This window comes from Carassius carassius, chromosome 35 (assembly GCF_963082965.1).
Source record: "Carassius carassius chromosome 35, fCarCar2.1, whole genome shotgun sequence".
NCBI classification, from domain to species: domain Eukaryota; kingdom Metazoa; phylum Chordata; class Actinopteri; order Cypriniformes; family Cyprinidae; genus Carassius; species Carassius carassius.
In genome coordinates this window covers 13,842,825-13,863,203 of record NC_081789.1, presented here as the reverse complement: position 1 = coordinate 13,863,203, position 20,379 = coordinate 13,842,825, and the positions used below count along the sequence as shown (strand labels likewise).

The following is a 20,379-nucleotide window of genomic DNA, read 5'->3' as shown; positions in this document are numbered from 1 at the left end:
TGAGCGGGGTTCTGCACGAGCCGCACGAAGGCATCTTTAAAAAGACGCAGCTCTTTTGTGAACGTGCGTCGCAGGGCGAACACACACACAGATTATGACAGAACAAGGATTATAAAGGATATGGGCGCCGGATAGCGCAGCAGGAACGGCAGTGGAAGGCGGCGGTGCCAGCGGCTTCAGGATGGCTCGTCCTGCTGATGTGCTCTTCCAGACGGCGCTTGCTTCCTCGTGATCCAGCGATGCGTGAGCTTCGCTGAAGAGATGAAAAATCAGGTGAGTCAGCCTTTTCGAGCTCCTTTTATAGGTTGGGCCACACCCGTTTCGGCGGGAAGTGGCAAGAAGGGCGCGAAGCGCCCTTATTGGTCTGATGTTGCATCAGCCTGCGCTCGATAGGCTGTGCAGTTGCCGCAGAACAAGCCAGTGAGCGAGCGAGCCGTCTCGCCTATGGCTGTGTACTGCTGCAAATGCGCTTTACAAAAATACAAAATTAAGGATAATTTTTTGCTTCAGTATTTCGTGAAAAGAGACTTTTCCCGTAGCGTCTTAGCTAAGACGCAGTACGAGAGAGCTCTCGTAAGAGAACATATACTGATATATTGGGTGATATTCTTTATATATGTTATATTACAGTACCAGTCAAAAGTTTGGACACTTTCCCATTTTTGTGTTCAAACATTTGACTGATAAATCTGCTATTCTTTTAATCTCATAGATAAGATAAGATTTTAAGATGTCATATGGTTAAGTTACAACGTGCCCCCCAGATAAAATGTACTCCACCTACGGGCATGTGGTCTTCCATTTTTTGAGGGTGAAAGAAAACCTTATAGGCCTACACTGTAATATGAAACAAAGCTACATATTTGTACTAGACAAGTGTTAAATTACTGTGGATAAATATATTTATTCTTAACCCCATGTGGGTTAACACAAACTGAGAAAGTGAAAAGGTGTTACTTTTTGCCCCACTCTCCCCTACCATTGTAAATAAATACAATATAAATTCACTTCTCGCGCACTTAAATGTCCTCTGAATGTAACGCATACGTTCTCTTGGAACTGGAATTGTGGCAGAATTTCATGTTAAGTCCATTTCGCAGGGCACTTACGGTTGAATAAGACAACGCTTGAATGCTTGAATGCTGCCTGAACAAGAAACCTCCTTACTGAAGGGAAAGTGTTGACTGGTGTCACTATCCCACAAACATGCCGCTGGATCTCCACCAAATTCAGTGGATCCCTTCAGCTAGAGGAGCCCTCTCGAATGCCACCCTCCGCTCGTAGGTAGCCCCTCTGGATCGCTAGATCGGTCGGCACTGAACCGCGAATTTAACCACCTGTAACTCCCGTATCCTGCTGGCTATCAATGCTGAAAGGATCCCCCGAATTTTTTGTGGATTTGTTTTGGTGTGTTGACGTCAACATTAAACATTAGCATATTGCATGCCTACTAGTTGCACGCACAGAGCTAGGAAAACTTGATTTCGCATTGGTCTGAATGATAATGCAAATTCATTCTTTGCCACTAGGTGCCACTTTTGGATGTAAAATCATAGACTGTATAAAAACATGTATGTCATATTGTCCATGATGTCAACCGCAGTTTTCTGAGGAGCGTTTTTGAAGCTCAAAGTGGGCAGAGCGGGCCGTCTCCATCTTGGCTGCACGTCACTCCCAGATAATTGAAAATGGGCATAAAGGCGGGAAATGGTTGCTGAAGCCACGCCCACCTAGCTTGATGGCAGTGTCAGCAGCGGCAATCCACCTGTGACTCACATGGCCACGCCCTTAATTATGCTGAACTTTAAGGCTTAATATAATTTAAAATGGATGAGTTATAAAAACATCAAACATCCCCTCACAGTTATCATGAAGGGCAAAATTAGCTGTAAAGACCAAAATCATTTTTTGAACCTGGCAATAAACGTTTTTTTTTTCTGCTGTAAAGTTCTGCTGCTATTTTAACACAGAGAGTCTATGGCATTGACTCCCTTTTGCAGCCAGCCTCTAGCAGCCAGTTGACGAATAGGCCCTTCTCACATGACGTCACGCGACTTCCATTCTGACACGAAGCAGGGGTATTCTTATTTCCACCAGCATAGTAAAGCGCTATCGCTACCAGCATGGAGTTCACCCAGGTGCTTGTACAACTGCCACAAATACGATTAGAGGATGATGGCTGTTGTTTGTTCTCGTCCTCATTCAGGAAAAGGCGTTTGGCATCTTAAACGAACTTACAGAATACCGATCGGTGAGATTTGCCGCTTGAAGTCGAGGGAAGAGTTAAAAACGGAGCACCGCAGTTACTGATTCCCGCGTCTCTCGCGCACTGTTTGCTATCTTTACTGAAGTTGGTTAGATATATTTCTCAAATAAATAAACGTTTTTAATAAAACAAAGACATTTACATGTCAAGTCACCTTTATTTATACAGCGCTTTAAACAAAAAAGATTGTGTCAAAGCAACTAAACAACATTAATTAGGAAAACTTTGATGTTGAACAGAATGTTGAAATTTTGGGTCCATGGCCTGGAAACTCCCTAGATCTTAATCCCATTGAGAACTTGTGGTCAATCCTCAAGAGGCGGGTGGACTAACAAAAACCCACTAATTCTGTCAAACTTCAAGAAGTGATTATGAAAGAATGGGTTGCTATCAGTCAGGATTTGGCCCAGAAGTTGATTGAGAGCATGCCCAGTCGAATTGCAGAGGTCCTGAAAAAGAAGGGCCAACACTGCAAATACTGACTCTTTGCATAAATGTCATGTAATTGTCGATAAAAGCCTTTGAAACGTATGAAGTGCTTGTAATTATATTTCAGTACATCACAGAAACAACTGAAACAAAGATCTAAAAGCAGTTTAGCAGCAAACGTTTTGAAAACTAATATTTATGTAATTCTCAAAACTTTTGGCCATGACTGTAGTTAAAGCAAAATTTAATGGAGGGATTTAAGTAATTTAGAAGTCTAAAGTTCTGTAGAACTATGCGGCTGTCCTTTATGTATTGTTTCAATATTAATCCATTTTATTCTTGAATTGGATAATGAGTTTCTTTCCTGACCACTTGCCTTGTTGCCATGTGAAATTTTTCATGTAGTAAAAAAACATTTAATATAAAAAAAATGACGTGTCCATGTCATTTTTCCATAGTTAATAAAAACAAAAGCATGTTGTTTGTCTTCTTATTTTATTATTAACTATATGGGGAATTTAATTTACACAGTGTAGCCTACTCACAAATCACAAATATGACCCTTTCATGAGCCATAATAGGGGCATTTAAATTTGTGTTACAAAGATAAAGGTCATACAGGGTGGAACAACATGAGGGTATGTAATTAAAGGAGTCATACCCTCGTATTACCTTGGATACCTACTGCTGTATTATAGTCTTTCAGGCCCTTCTAAAAAAGAAAAGTGGAAAAAAAATAAACACAGAGCTCCTCAGACCCTTATTTCTATAGGCATTATTGTCTCGCGAGATCTGATGCGATATTTTGGCTGTCGTGGATGGTCATTATAATAATGCAAATGAGGGGCGCGTTGATTGGTTGCAGGAAGGGGGGGGGGGGGTTGACAACGCAGGTAACGCTTTAGCATATCATTACAAACTGACATCATGGCGCAAGTTGTGAATGAACGCGACCGGCTTCCCGGCCTGTGTATAAGTATGAGGCGCCGTTTAGGGCTTAAATCAAACTTCATTCACGCACACATATGAAACACGCTTGCATATATACTAAGTGGTCACACATACATGTATATGAACTCACGCACATAACGTTACTCATATGAGACACGAGCACAGCACACACACACACAAATATAAGACGAGCACAGCACACACACACAAACTAGACGGCGCCTCATATATAAGCGTTAGGCAACAAATAAACAATAACCGAATTCATGATGATCTCAGTCATTTGTTTTTTGCAAAGTATGTTAGCAGCCATTCCCCATACCTCGAAGCTAATACTCCTGCCAGTGTTGTGCCTGAACGCGTTCATTGAACGATAGTTCATGAACTCGTTCATATTTTGGGCGAACATGAACTGAACGAACCGCATTACTGCCTGATGAACGTTACTGTGAAGTCGTTCATTCTGGTCTCTGTGAACACCATGCTCTCTCTGTTTAACTTCGTTCAGTAGGATGCCAGATTTCTATAAAGCCTTCTAGGCGAAAACACACCTAAAACACACCGTAAACCGGCCTTAATATGTAGCGGAAAAAACACCCAATCTGGCAACGCCAGACTCTCTTGTTCAAGCTCGTTCATCAAAATGAACAAATCTTTTTTTCGAGTCATTTCGTTCACTTAAGGGGCTTTAAATGTTACTATTAACTGGCAAATTCCCCGAACACATCAACCTACGCAATCTTGATCATATTCTGAATTAAGAAATCATTATAATGCAGTCAAAAGTCCGTTTTTGCAGTCAGTTTACAGGGAACATAAATAATTACTTCACCACGAGTCTTTCGTTTATTTGTCTAGTGACAGACGCAATAGCATACAATAGCTGCATTAGCAGTTATGCTGTTTGTTACACACAGTAGAGCAATAAAAAACAGTCTTACCGTTTCAATTGCAGGCAATTTTGTTGGAATGGCGCTTCTCCCGAGCTTAGATGCCAACTTCGCCTGATATTGCCCCAAATTTGTAAAGGATTTCAGCGTACAATGTGTTTAGCACAATGACGTAACGATAAGCCAGTGGGAAGGGTTGAAGGAACCGCTTCATTAAAAATGAATTTAATCCACTGGTCTCTGATAGATAGGTCCGTTCTTGGTAGAGAAAACACATTTACATGTTGATTCTGGCAGTCAACCACAGAGCAACTCACGTGTGCACTAGTTCCAGCGTCTTTCTCGACTGAATATGAGGGGGAGAGGGGAAGGGCGAGCTTCCTGCTGCGGTGTCCATATATGGTATATCCTGCCCCGTCTTGACGTCAAGACGGGAAAGAAATCAAAATCTCGTATTTGAGTGCACGTGGGCTATTTTACAAACCCTGAGGTAAACAAACGCTTCACTTTTAAATATCGGCTTCCCGGCCAGTGTATAATCGTTAGGCAATCATAACATACATTGATTCTCGTGGAAAAGTGCAAATTGTGGGTCATGACTCCTTTTAATAACCAAATTTTAATTTTGGGTGAACTATCCCTTTAAAACCACCTGCCTAATATTGTGTAGGTCCCCCTCAAAACAGCTCTGGTGCGCCAAGGCATGGACTCTACTAGATCTCTAAATGTGTCCTGTGGTGTCTGGCACCAAGACTTAAACAGCAGATCCTTTAGGTCTCCATGGATCTGTTATGTTTGTCTAGCACATACGGATTGAGATCAGGGCAAGCTGGAGGCCAAGGCAACACCTTAAACTCTTTGTCATGTTCCTCAAACCATTCCTGAACTATTTCTGCAGTTTTTTAGGGTGCATTATCTTGCTGAAAGAGGCCATTGTCATTAGAGAGCACTGTTACCATGAAGTCTGTGTTCTGCAACAATCTTTAAGTAGGTTGTACTTGTCAGATCAATTCTGATGGCCATGTGCCCATTGCAGGTGCGTTTGCTGGTGGACATGGGTCATCATGGCTTCTCTGACTGCTCTGCAACTATGGCGCAAACGGCAATGCACTTTCAACCACGGTAATACTGGAAATATCTTGCAATTTCCAAACATTCAAAAGTAGCAAAAATAAATGTAAAGAAGTAGCAAAAATAAACGTTTAAAATAATAATTTTTATTGTTTCTCAAAGTCGAAACGCAAGTTGTGATCGTCTTTCCTTACTAGTGTAGTGTGGAATTTGTTTTTGTCTATCTGGAAATTATTGATTCGTTGTCGTTTTCCGTGACCTCCTGTGAGTGACAGGTTGCTGGATGGAGGAATTTTTATCCTGCCCTCGCACCAGTGCTTGTGAATGAAAAAAATATATAAAAAATACTGTGCACAGATAAATAAATTATAAACTGCAGTATTTAATAAATAAAATCATACATTCTGATTTCATTGTAACTTAAAGTGAAATTGATCCAATTATCTAGTAGGTATTTTTTATCTAATAGACACCCCTTTCTTATAAATATTACAGAAAAAGTCTAAAAAAAAAAATCTAAATGTTATCTGGAACAACTGCTTTGTGTGTGGGTTTTTTTGAGGGAGACAGTTACACATGAAAGCATTTGCACATGTTTCTGTGTGTGTGTGAGAAAGAGAGAGTGTTGTACATGAAAGTGTCTGTTGGTGATTTTGTTAACTTGAACACAATGATTGCTTTGTGTCATCTGAGCGCATGGAAAGCTGTGCTTTGAGACAGGATGTGGCTTCACACCTGTGAAGAGCCAGCAGCGCATGGGTGTATGTCAGTCTACATATACATCTGTGTGTGTGGGTGTATATTTGTGTTTTTGCACCTGTGTGTGCGTTTGGACTGTCACTATGATTTAACAGCCCTAAGCTACAATAGCATACTGTCATGTGTGGGGTTTCTCAACATCACCTGTTAACAGCAGGTGATGTTGAAAGTTCATGAGGCTGGTTCTTCAATTATGGAATCAGCCCTCCAGCACATTTTCCTCACCATCATATTCTGTCCTGTGTCACTTTTATTATATAATTCATTAACTTGCTACACACAACCATCATTCTTTCATCTGGCCAATTAATATTGGATTTCTTCAGCAAGCAAAACCCCGCCAAGGTCTCTCAATAATCCAGCATCATGTTAAATGATTCACCTGCAGTCTTGCTGTTCTTCAAAAATGTGTCTGTCCGCTTACCCAGAAGTAAGACGTATAGTGGTTTTGACACTTGACTAAATACAGCAGTGTTAGACCAGGAGGAAATGTTCTTTATATATATATATATATATATAGAGAGAGAGAGAGAGAGAGAGAGAGAGTTAGAGACAATGGAACAATTCTGTTTCCATTGAGTTTCCACGCTCATTGTTACACAACTGTGCAGTGATATTTTGAGACGAGATGAATAGATTACCATAAAGAAAAGACTTGTGTGGTTTTATATTGCTGGCAATGTTTCCTGTAGCACTTTTGCAGAACCACGTGGAAAAAAGAAAGAAAGAACCATTCATAAGTTTGAAATCGGTAAGATTTCCGTAGAAATAAATTCACTAATGTTCACCAAGACTGCATACATTTGATCAAAAACACAGAAATATTATCTCACAATATTATAGTTTTTACTATGTAAAATAGCTGTTTTCTAGTTTGCTATATTTTATAATGTACTTAATTCCTGTGATGCAAAGCTGAATTTTTTAGCAGTCTTGACTCCAGTCTTTAGTGTCATATGATCCCATTAGAAATCATTCTAGTATTCTGTATAATATCTAGTATTTTTTTGTATTCTTTAATAAATATAATTTTCTAAAGAACAGCATATATTGAAATCTCTCTCTCTCTCTCTCTATATATATATATATATATAGATATATATATATATATATATCTATATATATATATATATATATATATATATATATATATCTATATATATATATATATATATATATATATATATATATATATCTATATATATATATATATATATATATATATATATATATATCTATATATATATATATATATATATAGATATATATATATCTATATATATATATATATAGATATATATATATCTATATATATATATATATATAGATATATATATATATATATCTCTATTAGGGCTTTATTGTGTCGTTTAAGCATCGATATCGCGATGTACGAATCCACGATAGTCACATCGCAGGATGTGCGATGTAGACTGTCGTAGTTGATCCGTTATTCAAAAAAAAAAAAAAAAAAAACCTATCCAGTGCTGAAATGTTTTCTGTTGCCAAATTTTTGCGATATCCTAAACTGCAGAGATAATTACACAACACATGCCGTACACGTCTGATTTGTGAACTAATGATTCCTTTGAACCGATTCAATTTAATGAATGGTTTAAACACTTTACAATAATGTTCTATTTATTAAACTATTTAACTACATTATTTAACATTTACTATTACTAAACTGCACCTCTACAACATTGTTAATTTCAACTTTTGGGCTATAGCCTTCATTGTTGAAATCAAAAGTTGTACAGTATTTGTTAACATGGTTAATGCACTGTGAAGTAACATTACCAAACAATGAACAGCTGTGTTTTTATAAACTAAGATAAACAAAGATTAATAAATATAGTAACAGAAGTATTGCTCGTGGTAAGTTCATGTTAGTTAATATGTTAACAATTAAAGTTACAAAGTTACAAACAAATAATTTACTCTAATTTAAATAATACTCTGATGTTTAGATCATTTAAATTGAGAATGTAAGTGTGCTCACCCCATTTTTGTTTGTAAGAAAAAATTAGATTAGATTTCATATATATATATATATATATATATATATATATATATATATATATATATTTAATTATAATTATAAAAAAATAAAAATCTTACTGACCCCGGACTTTTTCTGTGGTATATATATATATATATATATATATATATATATATATATATATATATATATATATATTAATATAGTATTTAATAATATAGTATTTATTAATAATTACTGGTATATGAATAAGTGAAATGTTTGTTTAAAGCTGCGGTTGTTTTGTTATGCAAGGTGTTTGGCCCCATTACAGGGTTTGGGAAGGTGCCCTTCACAGATGAGAAACACTGATTAACAGTTTTGTTTCCTTAACACAGTAATTTTATCTTTCTGAGATACAGTTGCCTTGTTTCTTGTAACACTTTGTATATGTACTAGCCTTTTTCCATAATCATGGAAATCCTGTTGTCCATATTCACGTTATCTCTCTTTCGCTGTGTCTCTCTTTGGTCTCTTCCAGCATGCAGTGCTTTATGTAGCAGCAGCAGTGGTAGCTCTGGCTCAGTTCAGGCTGTTCTTCCTAAGACTGCGGTCACAAATTCACTGATGCATGGGGTGATGAAACTGGCCTCCCATGTTGCCCCTGACAACAGCAGCATCCACAGTCTGGCTTTCTCACTGCTGGCCAACCTGGCCATCTCAAGGGACTGCAAAGGGGTACTGCTGAAGGTAACTCACTGCTTGTGTTCAAAGCAAAGAATACTTTAAGGGAGGAAGAAATATAACCTTGTGAGACAGTTTGACTGAAAGTAAATATAGCTAAATAATTCTCTCCAGCAAGAAAAGCCTTATATGACTGCTTTGTTTGCATATCTTCTATTTTGTTTCATAGAGAAGTGTTAACAAAACCTTCTTTCTTGCTGTTTTTCCTAGAGTAACTTCCTGCAGCACTTCCTGTCTCTTCCTATGCCTAAGGCAGGTGGTCGAAGCGGCTGTCCGGCAGCGGAGCCTCTGTTCCTCTGGCTCAAGCTGCTGCTGAACGTGTCGTTTGGGGAGGACGGACAGCAGATGATCCTCAGGCTCCGAGGGGCTTTGGAGCTGCTGGTCGGACTGGCCCAGTCCAAACACTCCAGCTCTAAACCCACCATCCTGCTCATTCTCCACAACATCTGCTTCTGCTCCGCTAACAAGCCCAAAGTCCTAGCCAATGGTATGAACGCTGGATTTACAGGGTTTTACATTTTAATGGTTGACCAACATGTTCCACTTTGAGTGGATGATGCCAATATCTAATAAGGCTCAGTGGGCATGGTTAAAGGGATAATTCACCCAGAAAATGTAAATTCTGTCATCAATTAGTCACGCTCATGTCGTTCCAACCTGTAAGACCATGTGATGTCCATGTGACATCAGTGGTTCAACTGTAATTTTATTAAGCTATGAGAACACTTTGTGTGTGCACAGAACGTATGCATCGTGGTACTGTTGTGAAAGCGAGGTGGAGACTGACATGGAAGAGAAGAAATTGTTAAATAAAGTGTTTTTTTTTTTCTTTGTGCACAAATAGTTGTCTCATAGCTTCATTAAATAACGGTTGATCCACTGATGTCACTTGGACTATTTTAATGATCTCCTTACTACCTTTCTGGGGCTTGAACTTTTCAGTTGCATTGCTGTCTATGCAGGGTCAGAGAGCTCACGGATTTCATCAAAAATTATCTTAATTTGTGTTCTGAAGATGAACAAAGGTCTTACACGTTTGGAACGTCATGATATAAAACCCCACACATATATATATATATATATATATTAGGGTTGCATGATAAATCGCATGCGATATTTATTGCGCATCTTGTCAGTAAAACTGGTTCTGTAATCAGCGGTAAATCTCCATGTGAAATCATGCAGGTGATGGAGATTTACCGCTCATTACAGAACCGGCTTTACTGACAAGATGCGCATTACATATTGCATGTGATTTATCATGCAGACTTTATATATATATATATATATATCTTTTTTCTTTTTTTTTGCTAGGTCTATGATGTAGATTCTAGTCTTTCGAGATCAATTTGACACTGCAGGTGTAAAAATAAGCCACCACACCTAGCATTTTTGTCTAGCTACACACAAACACCGAAATCCGGATGTCACAACAGCCGCAATGTAGTGGTAATACTTTTACACATCAAACCAATGTTTCCGCCCAATTCCTTTTTATAGAAAGGGAAGATGTTTGACTTGACATGATGTGAATATGCACATGAAATAAACACTACTGAGAAATGTAGTTTTATTACTTAAAATAATTGCTATATTGCTGTAAATGTTATATATATATATATATATATATATATATATATATATATATATATATATATATATATATATATATACACATATATACATATATACATATATATATATATATATATATATATATATATATATATATATATACATATATATATATATATATACATATATATATATACATATATATATAAATGTGTAATTTGTGTGTGTGTGTGTGTGTGTGTGAGAGAGAGAGAGAGATGAGAGAGAGAGCTGTAAAAATACATAGACACATGAATATTACATTTTATCTAAATATTATATATTTCAGATAAAGCTGTTGAGCTGCTAATCTCTTGTTTGGGCAGTAGCTCATCAGAAGTATGTACCATAGGAGCTTCTGCACTTTGGGCTCTGTTGCACAACAATCAGAAGGTAACGTCATTTATTCAATGGCATCTTGTTATTATATAATGATATTATGACAACATGAATACTGAAATATTGGGATAGTTACTAGAGTCAATCAGTAGTTCTTTGGCATCTATTTAGGATTCATGATCATTTTATGAACACAAATTACATGCGAGTCTGGCGTCTCGCACATGCATAATCAGTCTCACCCTTTATCTTCCCATCCTGCATATCTCCTCTTACAAAGGCAAAGGCCACTTTGAAGTGTCCTTCCATCAGACTGAAAGTTGAAGAGGCATACATGTCTGCCAAGAAAGGTGGGAATATATTCAGTTTGATCATTGTAGAGCCTCTCATTTTTACTCTCTGATGGTACTAGAGCAGTAGTGCATCAGGAATGGATCTTTCCTGAGAATCTGAGGTAACTGTCTGTTTGTTTGTTCATACAGATGAAGAACAGACAAGTGACAAACCCCTGAACGTCTATCTTCTGAAGTGCCTGAGAAATCTCAAACACATCTTCAGCACCTAAATGCTTCTCTGAGATCATGAAAGTCACTTAATAATGTGTTAATGTTTATTTATGTTTTGGTACAATATGGAATATTTCATTCTGAGTTTTTGTATTTATTGTTTTGCAGCAAATCAATAAATGAGCTGGTTTTACAGTAGACACCTCTCCATTCTCCAACTGTAAAAAATGATCACACGTGCTGTAAAAAAAAAAACCCGTATTTTTGGGTGTACTATCACTTTCTGGATGAATAACATAAGGTTATGATTGCTCCTTTCCTTTTGTATTCTATTTTATCATAGGGGAATTCAGAAATTGGTTTCAAGCCTGCTCTTCAAGTTTCAGGTGAAAAAAAAAACTGTGTGGGGTAGAATTCTCGTTGGTTTCTAACAGTGTTTATCTGCTGGTTGAGGAAGTGATTGCAGAGACTTGCAGCTGAACACAGAAAGTGCTCTGGTCGCCTCAGTCCTCGTCAATGCTGTATTCATTCTGTCTCAGAGGAGCAAGATGGTGGCAGTACAAAAGGATTACTGGTACTTCTTGGTACTCATGATGCAGCTCTGTTTTCTAAAAGGTAATTTTTTAGCAAAGGTAAAAACTGTTGCTTAAAAAAAAAAAAAAACTATAACCTGTTGTTTGTTCTAAATTTATGTATATATCAAAGGATGTAAACATGAATGGCGGTTCTTTAGCATGATAAACATTGTTCCTGTTTAATTATGAATTGAATTGACTCTCAGGGCTGATAGGGTGAATATAAATCAGTTTTATCCTATACATTTTAAAGAAAAAATAGTCTGAAATAACTGATTTTTGATTTGTTATAATCCTTTCAAAAAGGAATGAGAATATGTGGTTACATTGAAAGTAACTTTGGTTTGTACTTGTGGTTGTTGGTTGCATATTTTTGTTAGTTTAGTTTTATACGGGAGCAAAATACAGTTTAATAACCATTAAAGTTTAGCTTTATAAGGTTCTTCTGCAATTTCAATTAACAATGTACATGGTTACAGAGAAGCCACACCAGTAATTGTATTTTGGCACTTATGCCTTTTCTTTTATTTCGGTAAAATGAATAAATCCTGGAAATATATTTAATATTTTAAATTATGTTTGTCATGGAATAGTAATTTTAATTGATACAAATCAGAATGTGTATTCGCTTAGCTATTACAAAAAATAATATCATGGTTTCCACAAAACAAACATTTAGAACAACTTTTAAAGACTGATTGAAAAAAAAAAAAGATTCCTGAGCAGCTTTTTTTATTGTAATATTTCACAATATTACCATCTAACTGTATCTTTGTTAAAATAAATGCAACCTTGTTCGAGACCTCTTTCAAAAAACTTTTTTTTTTTTTATCTTACGGACCCAACATTTTTGAACGGTAGAGTACTTCTAAAACACTTCGTCAATTGTTTTGTGAGTTAAAAATATTAAATAATTATTTTTTCAATCCAGCAATTGCAAATGACCAGAAAAAAAACAAAATGTTGGTCAGAAGGTGTGCGTCAACCCTGAAATTCTGCCAGTGTCTGTTGACTTGAAATGCTGTATATTTAGATGATTTTGTTTTCTTTTGTGTCCGTTTTCATCTGTGTCTGATTCCCCATACTTTCATAATGTTCTAGGCTCCTTTCAGATGAAAGCCCCAGAATCAAAAGTCACACTGCAGGAAGGAATGGTATTGGACTGCCTGTGTCCGTGGATTGGCCAGCTCATTATGGTCACTTGGACTAAAAAGTCTCTTTCACAACCTCTAGCTGTTTATCATCCTCAGTATGGCTCCAACTATGAGCTATCATATGACGGCAGAGTGACGTTTCTGAAGTCCAGCGTGATGGATGGCAGCATTTCCATAATGAATGTCACTGAGGGCGACATCGGCCAGTATCGTTGCTCTCTGCAGGCTTATCCTCAGGGTTCATGGACCAAAGACACATTTGTCGAAAAAGCAGGTGAATTATATTTCACCATGTTACATTTTCCAAAATTACATATAAAAACATAGTGACCCAATAGGTTTAACCCCGAATTGTGATTCCAAAGTGTACAGTATGAATTGCATACTCCTATTCTATATCAAATACACTTATAATCCTTTTTATTATTATTATTTTTTTGTCTAGCAATCACCACCACCTTCTCTATTCAACCGGACACTAATTTGGTGGCCGCAGAGAACGACAACCTGACCATTATGTGTGACCTTGTCCACAGCAGTGAAGTTTATCAAGTAAGCATTGAGAAACTGGACACTGAGGTGGGCGGTAGTAATATTATAGCAACATGTCAGGTGCTAGAACATGGTGTGGAGCTGACTGAGTTCAACAGTAGAGGACTACTGAACTGCAGTGATGCTATGGAGGTCAGTCTGCACATCACCAACATTGTCAAAGAAGATGGAGGACTCTACCGCTGCAACTTCAGCACAAATGCCGGTGTCCGGTCCACCACAATCTTGCTGACCACTCTACCTGCTCAAGGTAGGACAAGGGCTGAACTATGTTTATTTACAGCAGAGGCACCCAAACTGTTCTCTACAAACGACCAAAAAAAAACATTATGCATGGCATGATTTTTGTTGCTATTTTCCCCTTCTTGTGATCTGGTGGGCCAAATCAAAGGTCATCACGGACAAACTTTGGCCCACAGATCCTAGTTTCTGATTCACGTGTTCTTTCCTTCACATTTCCCAAAAATTATTTGGGGGGAGGGGGTGAATTAAAATAAGAAATATTTTCATTTTGACTTGTTTTAGCTTGATTGGCCTTTTATTAAAAACCAGAACAAGCCATTGATGCCCCCTAGTGGACCCTGGATCCTTGGTTGGGAACCATATCCATAGTAAAATTTAGTTTTACATTTTTTTTTCTATACACAAAATAGTAAATTGTTGTGAAAGACATGTTGTGTCGTCAAGTCGTGAAAAGTGTTAATGTCATGTAATAAACATTTTTTACCGCCTTTGCAAATACAACAATCTTTACGCAATTGTTTTCGCCTTTTGTGACCAAAACAAGTCATCATTGTCAGCAGTGTAGCAATTTAAGAAGCACCACTCACACAGAAATCACTTTGACACAATGTGTTTTACAGGTTTTTTTTTTTTTTTTTTTTTTTTGACATTGTGCTTGGAATAATGGACAGATCCAGGGTAAATGTAACCGTACCTTTGATACAAATTATTTTTTATTTTTTTTTTATTTTTTTATGATCCTACAGTATGACCACCATCATTTATATTACATTACTAAGGCTAACGTACAAGATTTACTGTGTATAAAGAAGCAAGGAAAATCAAGAAATCTCCAAAATTGTCATTTTGCATTCAGGGTTCTTAATTTTGATTCTGGATAGTAAGTATATATTTTTGAAGAACTACTTAAGCCAAACTATTATCTTTTTTTCATGCTCAGTTGTTTTATTTTGAGAAGCACAACACAAGTTACATCACTGTCCTGCTGTAGCTCAGATCATAAATGTTTCATTAATTGTTTTCCTTACTTTTGGAGAATTATGTTAATTATTAATGCTGTTTATCCCTTTTTTCAGATTTTAGGGGTTTTCATCACATGCTTTATGTGTATATTGGAGGAGGGCTGGTTGGTGTCGCTCTGCTGATGATTTTATTACTGACGTGGCTGAACAGGTGTGTCATATTACTGTATTATTCGGCAAAGCCCAGCAGATTTTTATATATATATATATATATATATATATATATATATATATATATATATATATTACAGTGGCTCAGAAGTGCACAACACAATGAAAACAAGGTGCAACACATCGAAATTAGCACACCACACAAGTCAGACCAGCCGCAACACAACGAAAACACAAAAAAAATTGCACAACAAAACGGAAACAAGTCGCAATATAACAGAAAAAAGCCACAACAGCAGATTAGCACAACACAATGAATTTACCACAACACATCAGAAACCAGAAGCAACACAACAAAAGGGGTAACGTTACAACGCAACAGAAACAAGTCGCAACACAACGAAAATTCAACCTCATTAAATTGCAAATGAAAGCCATTCACACCAAGGATGATAACCATATAGACAACGAAAAAGATAAAGTTCTCAATATTAAACAATAGCAGAGGCCACACCACAACTAATGATAAAGGCACAGAGAAACTATTTAGTTGGAATCACTTTCAGAACAAATTTTTTCCAGTTGATGTACGATACACACTGACAGCCAATCAGAATCCATCCTGCTATAACGAGCTCGTGAATTTAAAGCGGCAGATGCGTGTGCACTTAGAATAAACAAACAATATTGTTCACTGGTGTGGATGCTAATATCGTTATCTTTATAGTTATCATTCTTGGTGTGAACAGGGCTTAAATCACTTGCATATATGCGACTAAATCTTCACTCTGGGTGACTAAATGATGTCTAATATTAGGCAATGACTAATAAATTCTCAGATTTTACTCGCCAGTGTGTGAGTTGGAGACGTATAAGTTTAGCACAGAAATATTTTAACTCTCCGAACACTTACTGAGCGCTTCAGTGTTTCATTCTCCATCAAGCGATCTGTGCTATTTTTCAGTTTATCTGGATGGATGCGCAGCACACCTGTATTGAACGTACTGTGAGTGTGAACTCTAGTGTGAAGTGCGAAACTTGCCGTCGTTTTGGTGAGAGCAGAGAAAGTGAGAGCGAGTCTTAAGGTGCGTTCACACCAGACGTGAATGAAGCGTTAAGTGCCACTAATTTACATGTCAAGTCATGTATAATAAATCAGTCTGGCGATTCAATTGCCAAGGTGTCCATAGAGGGTTGGAAATTGGAAATGGAACAAAGGAAACCAGCCGCAACACAACGAAATTGGCACACAACAGAAACAAGTCGCAACACAGTGAAATTGGCACAATACAATGGGAGCCAGCCGCAACACAACAAAATTGGCACAACACAACAGAAACAAGTTGCACTCTCAACACAGTGAAACTGGCACAACACAATGGAAACCAGCCTCAACACAATGAAATTGGCACAACACAATGGAAACCAGCCTCAACACAATGAAATTGGCACAACACAATGGAAACCAGCCTCAACACAAGTGAAATTGGCACAATACAACAGATACAAGTCACAACACAACAAAATTGGCACAACACAACAAAACCCAAGTTACAACACAACGAAATTAGCACAGCACAATAGAAACAACTGTTGTGCACTACTGGGCCTTGAGGTTCAAATCTTCTTGAGTACTTGAGTATAGATGTGCTTGAGCAGGTGATAAACAGATAAAAGCATTATTTCCTGCATTAATTTCCAGTTTTTATGTGGAAATCATGAGGGTGAACAACTTAGAACAGGAAGTATGGACAGATTAATTGCTAGTATAACAGTGCAGACAGTGTTCTGTGCTTCTTGTGACTGAATTTGGATTGATGTTTGAAGGACAATGCATTTCCCATAGCTTTCATTAGGTATGAAGTAATAAGCATCTGGTTTGTCTGTTAAAAGGTCTCTCAGATAATTGGCTGTGAAATTCCATCCCCTCCTCGTCTTCACCATATGTCCAACACACTCGCTGCCAGCCTGACTAAGTTTTATACTGAGTGTGCAGTTTGTTATTTTGCAGTGAAGCGAGGCTATCTCTGCAGTGTTTGCTTTCCAGCTCCTTAATAAAATGATTAAGCGACCTTTAATGTCTGTCATATAGAGTAAACTGTCACTCAGTTTCTAAACTGGTTTTCACAGGATGAAAAGGAAGAGAGAGGAGTACAGAATCAAACTGCACCCTGCCAAAAGACAGGTAAATACATCAATCAGTTTTGCTCTGCACTGCTGAGCATGTATTGTTGCTTTGTGAAATGTCCACGACCACAGAATTGAGTGTTCAAATATATTTTTATTTTATTTTTTTATGATGCACTGTGACTAACTTTGCTTGCATTACTTCATTACTCCTCCAAAATGGTAGTGTGATTAAAAACCATCTTTTTAATACTATAATAAGACAGTAATGAATAATCTGGTCCATGCTGAAATTGTATTTATTATAATCAAAAAGTTTAAGCCAGTACATTAAATACTATAATTAAATATTAATAAGTATTTACTACAATTATGCAATTTATAACAATTATTTTTTAAACATCAATATTAGTATATTAACAGTATTGTCATATTCTAATAATACTTTTGTTATTTGTATTTATATGTATACATTTAAAAATATTTAAATATATTTTATATATTTAGATATCATATTTTTATTTTACAGTACTGTACTATAACAATATTATTGTTTTAAATATATATATATATATATATATTGTGTTTTATTTCACACAAGTATAAATTAAATATAAAAGTATAAAAACTAGTATTTAGCTTTGATTTACTGTAATTTCAGTTTTAGTAAGTTATTTTAGTACTTCAACTTATTTGATTTCAATTACAATTTTCCATCTCGCATTTATAATTTATGTATTCATTTCTAGATTTATTTTATTGATACATTCATATTTATTTAAAAAAAAATTGTTTTTTTGTTTTTTTTATATATATATGTGTGTGTGTGTGTGTGTTTGTTTGTGTGTGTGTGTGTGTTTTAGTTAATTATAACACTGAAAACGACCTGGACATATTTCATAAAATTCAGCCTGCTGAATATTCCAGCCATATTTCATTGTTGGGATTAATATGATACATCATTAACAATAATTGTATCTATATTCCATATATCCACTTCAAAAACACAAAGCAAATATACCACACATATCCATTCCAATATCTCTCTCCTGAATCCATTTTTACTTTACACAATATACTTTAGAGAAATACAGCATTTAATATTTTCTGTTATAATATTTATTATATTGTATTGAACAGTGTTGTCATGTCTGTTTAACTGCTACTAATGAAAGTCCCTTAACACTAATGTTGTGCAGTACGTCTAATGCTCAATTTTCATTCACAACTCACTCTGAATGTTTTCTCTCTATAACAGCGTAACACATATGACCATGGCTGTGTCTATGACAGGATGAAAAAAGGGACCAGAAGTGGGGCAGGAGATAAAGATATATACGTTAACTATCACATAGTGAGAGCTCATGAAAAACACAAGCAAAAGAGATGAGATATAGTACCATTCTGTAGAGTTCAAATTGAAAAATTGGAACTAGTTGGAAACTAGCTGCAGCCGAACAGCAGAAATCATAAAACACAAATCAGTGCCAAGAAATGCTTTTGCACCTGAATACTAATGGATGGATCGGAGGGGAAATCACTAATGCAGAAGATTAATGGAGCCATGCATATAATTTGTCATTTTATGAACCACTACTACCGTCATTGTCATCTTCATCATTACATTAACCATTCCAGCCTAGCCCTGAACCCAGATTACATGACATTACTTTGCATAATGGTGCTGGATGTTGGCTGCTCATGACCACATTGGGGAAAATGTCCTCTGCTCCTCTGTGAAGTCGTTTTGACAGGTAATCTTCTTAAGAAGCTTTCTGGAATGTATCAAAGCCAGATATAAGCCAAGCATGGTCACTGTGAGCAGATGCCGAAGCGACACTTTACTTTGAGCGACTCTAATTATCAAATGATTGGACCTCAGAGAGCTTTTGAGTGGATGAATCTTCTCAAAATCACATCCTTGTCTCGTGTCTCAGTTTGAGTCCGAATGCTTTCTCTCCGCAGAAATGGAAGTACCAGCCTCACGAATGAAAATGAAAAGGAGGATGTCTTGAACTAGGATAAGTGAACTGACAATGTTCAGCTTACAGGCGGAATATGATTTGCTTGTGAGATATGACTTTAAATGATTACGATCTTTCAAGAGTTCAGATGTGATGTTTGAGCACAGAGCACTTAACGTGCAGGAATAAAATGAATCACATTTTGATGCATCTACAAATCAAAAATTAGGCTTGATAGGATTTGGTCTCAAGACACTGTATTATGCCTGTATGATGTTGTTGATGTATGTTCTTTAAGACTCATATAAAAAAATAAATGAATAACATTTAATGTTGACTTTTTTCTTTTTTATACTCATTTAAAGGGGTCATCGGATGCCCATTTTCCACAAGTTGATATGATACTTTAGTGTCTTAAAAGTCTATGACACTTTGGTTAAAATTTCAAAAATAACTCTTTCCAGTAAGCCGTTTTAGTCCATGTTTAGTCCACGTCCATTTTTGTCTACATCTACTCCAGCAATGATACAATGGCGGGCTGATGACCGCTCACTCAGGGTGGGTATAAAGAAGCTAGTGTCAATCAACAATTGTGGGAGGCTTAATATGAGAAAGGGGAAATGACTTGACTTAAGAAAAAAAAAAAGACCTTAAAAAAAAAAAGAAGAAAAAAAAGAGGGCGGATCTTAATTATTATAGGGTGGTTGTGTAAACATATTTCCAACACATTGCAGTTCAAACAACATGTAAAAGTTTATGTCATATCTGATGACGCCTTTAAGTAACATGAACAACTCCTAAAGGAAAAAACACATCTAAAGTTTGGGATCCAATGACATTAAATACATTTATATTACAAAAGATTTATACTCATATTGAATGCGGTTATTGTAAACTTTCTTAAAGGTATAGTACACCCAAACATTTTGGCGTTAATTACTCACCATCACGTTGTTCCAAATCCATAAGACCATCGTTCATCTTCGGAACACAAATTAAAATATTTTTGATGCATTCCAGGAGCTCTCTGACCCTCCCATAGACACCAAGGATCCTAACATGATCAAGAAACATGAGATCG

General features: G+C 36.5%; 2 protein-coding genes across 4 annotated transcripts in view; both read left to right on the top strand.

Annotated features, from left to right (window-relative positions):
- rttn (rotatin) overlaps positions 1-11,748 on the top strand; it is a 62,331-nt gene extending 50,583 nt beyond the window's left edge. For both annotated transcript variants that reach the window (XM_059524516.1, XM_059524515.1), the window contains exons 45-49: positions 8,889-9,097; positions 9,302-9,578; positions 10,995-11,098; positions 11,325-11,394; positions 11,527-11,748. In XM_059524516.1, coding sequence (XP_059380499.1) covers positions 8,889-9,097; positions 9,302-9,578; positions 10,995-11,098; positions 11,325-11,394; positions 11,527-11,609 — 743 coding nt within the window. In that variant the 3' untranslated portion in view covers positions 11,610-11,748. The remainder of the gene's footprint in view (positions 1-8,888; positions 9,098-9,301; positions 9,579-10,994; positions 11,099-11,324; positions 11,395-11,526) is intronic.
- Positions 11,749-11,866: 118 nt separating this feature from the next.
- On the top strand, positions 11,867-19,730 carry cd226 (CD226 molecule). Of its 2 annotated transcripts, none has more exons than XM_059524518.1 (6): positions 11,867-12,165; positions 13,227-13,553; positions 13,725-14,081; positions 15,151-15,247; positions 17,338-17,392; positions 19,300-19,730. In XM_059524518.1, the coding sequence occupies exons 1-6, from the start codon at positions 12,099-12,101 to the stop codon at positions 19,324-19,326; spliced, it is 930 nt and encodes a 309-aa protein (XP_059380501.1). In that variant the 5' UTR covers positions 11,867-12,098; the 3' UTR covers positions 19,327-19,730. The 2 variants fall into 2 exon arrangements, with proteins under 2 accessions (XP_059380501.1, XP_059380500.1); XM_059524517.1 differs by lacking the exon at positions 19,300-19,730 and adding an exon at positions 18,593-18,771.
- The last annotated feature ends 649 nt before the right edge of the window (positions 19,731-20,379 follow it).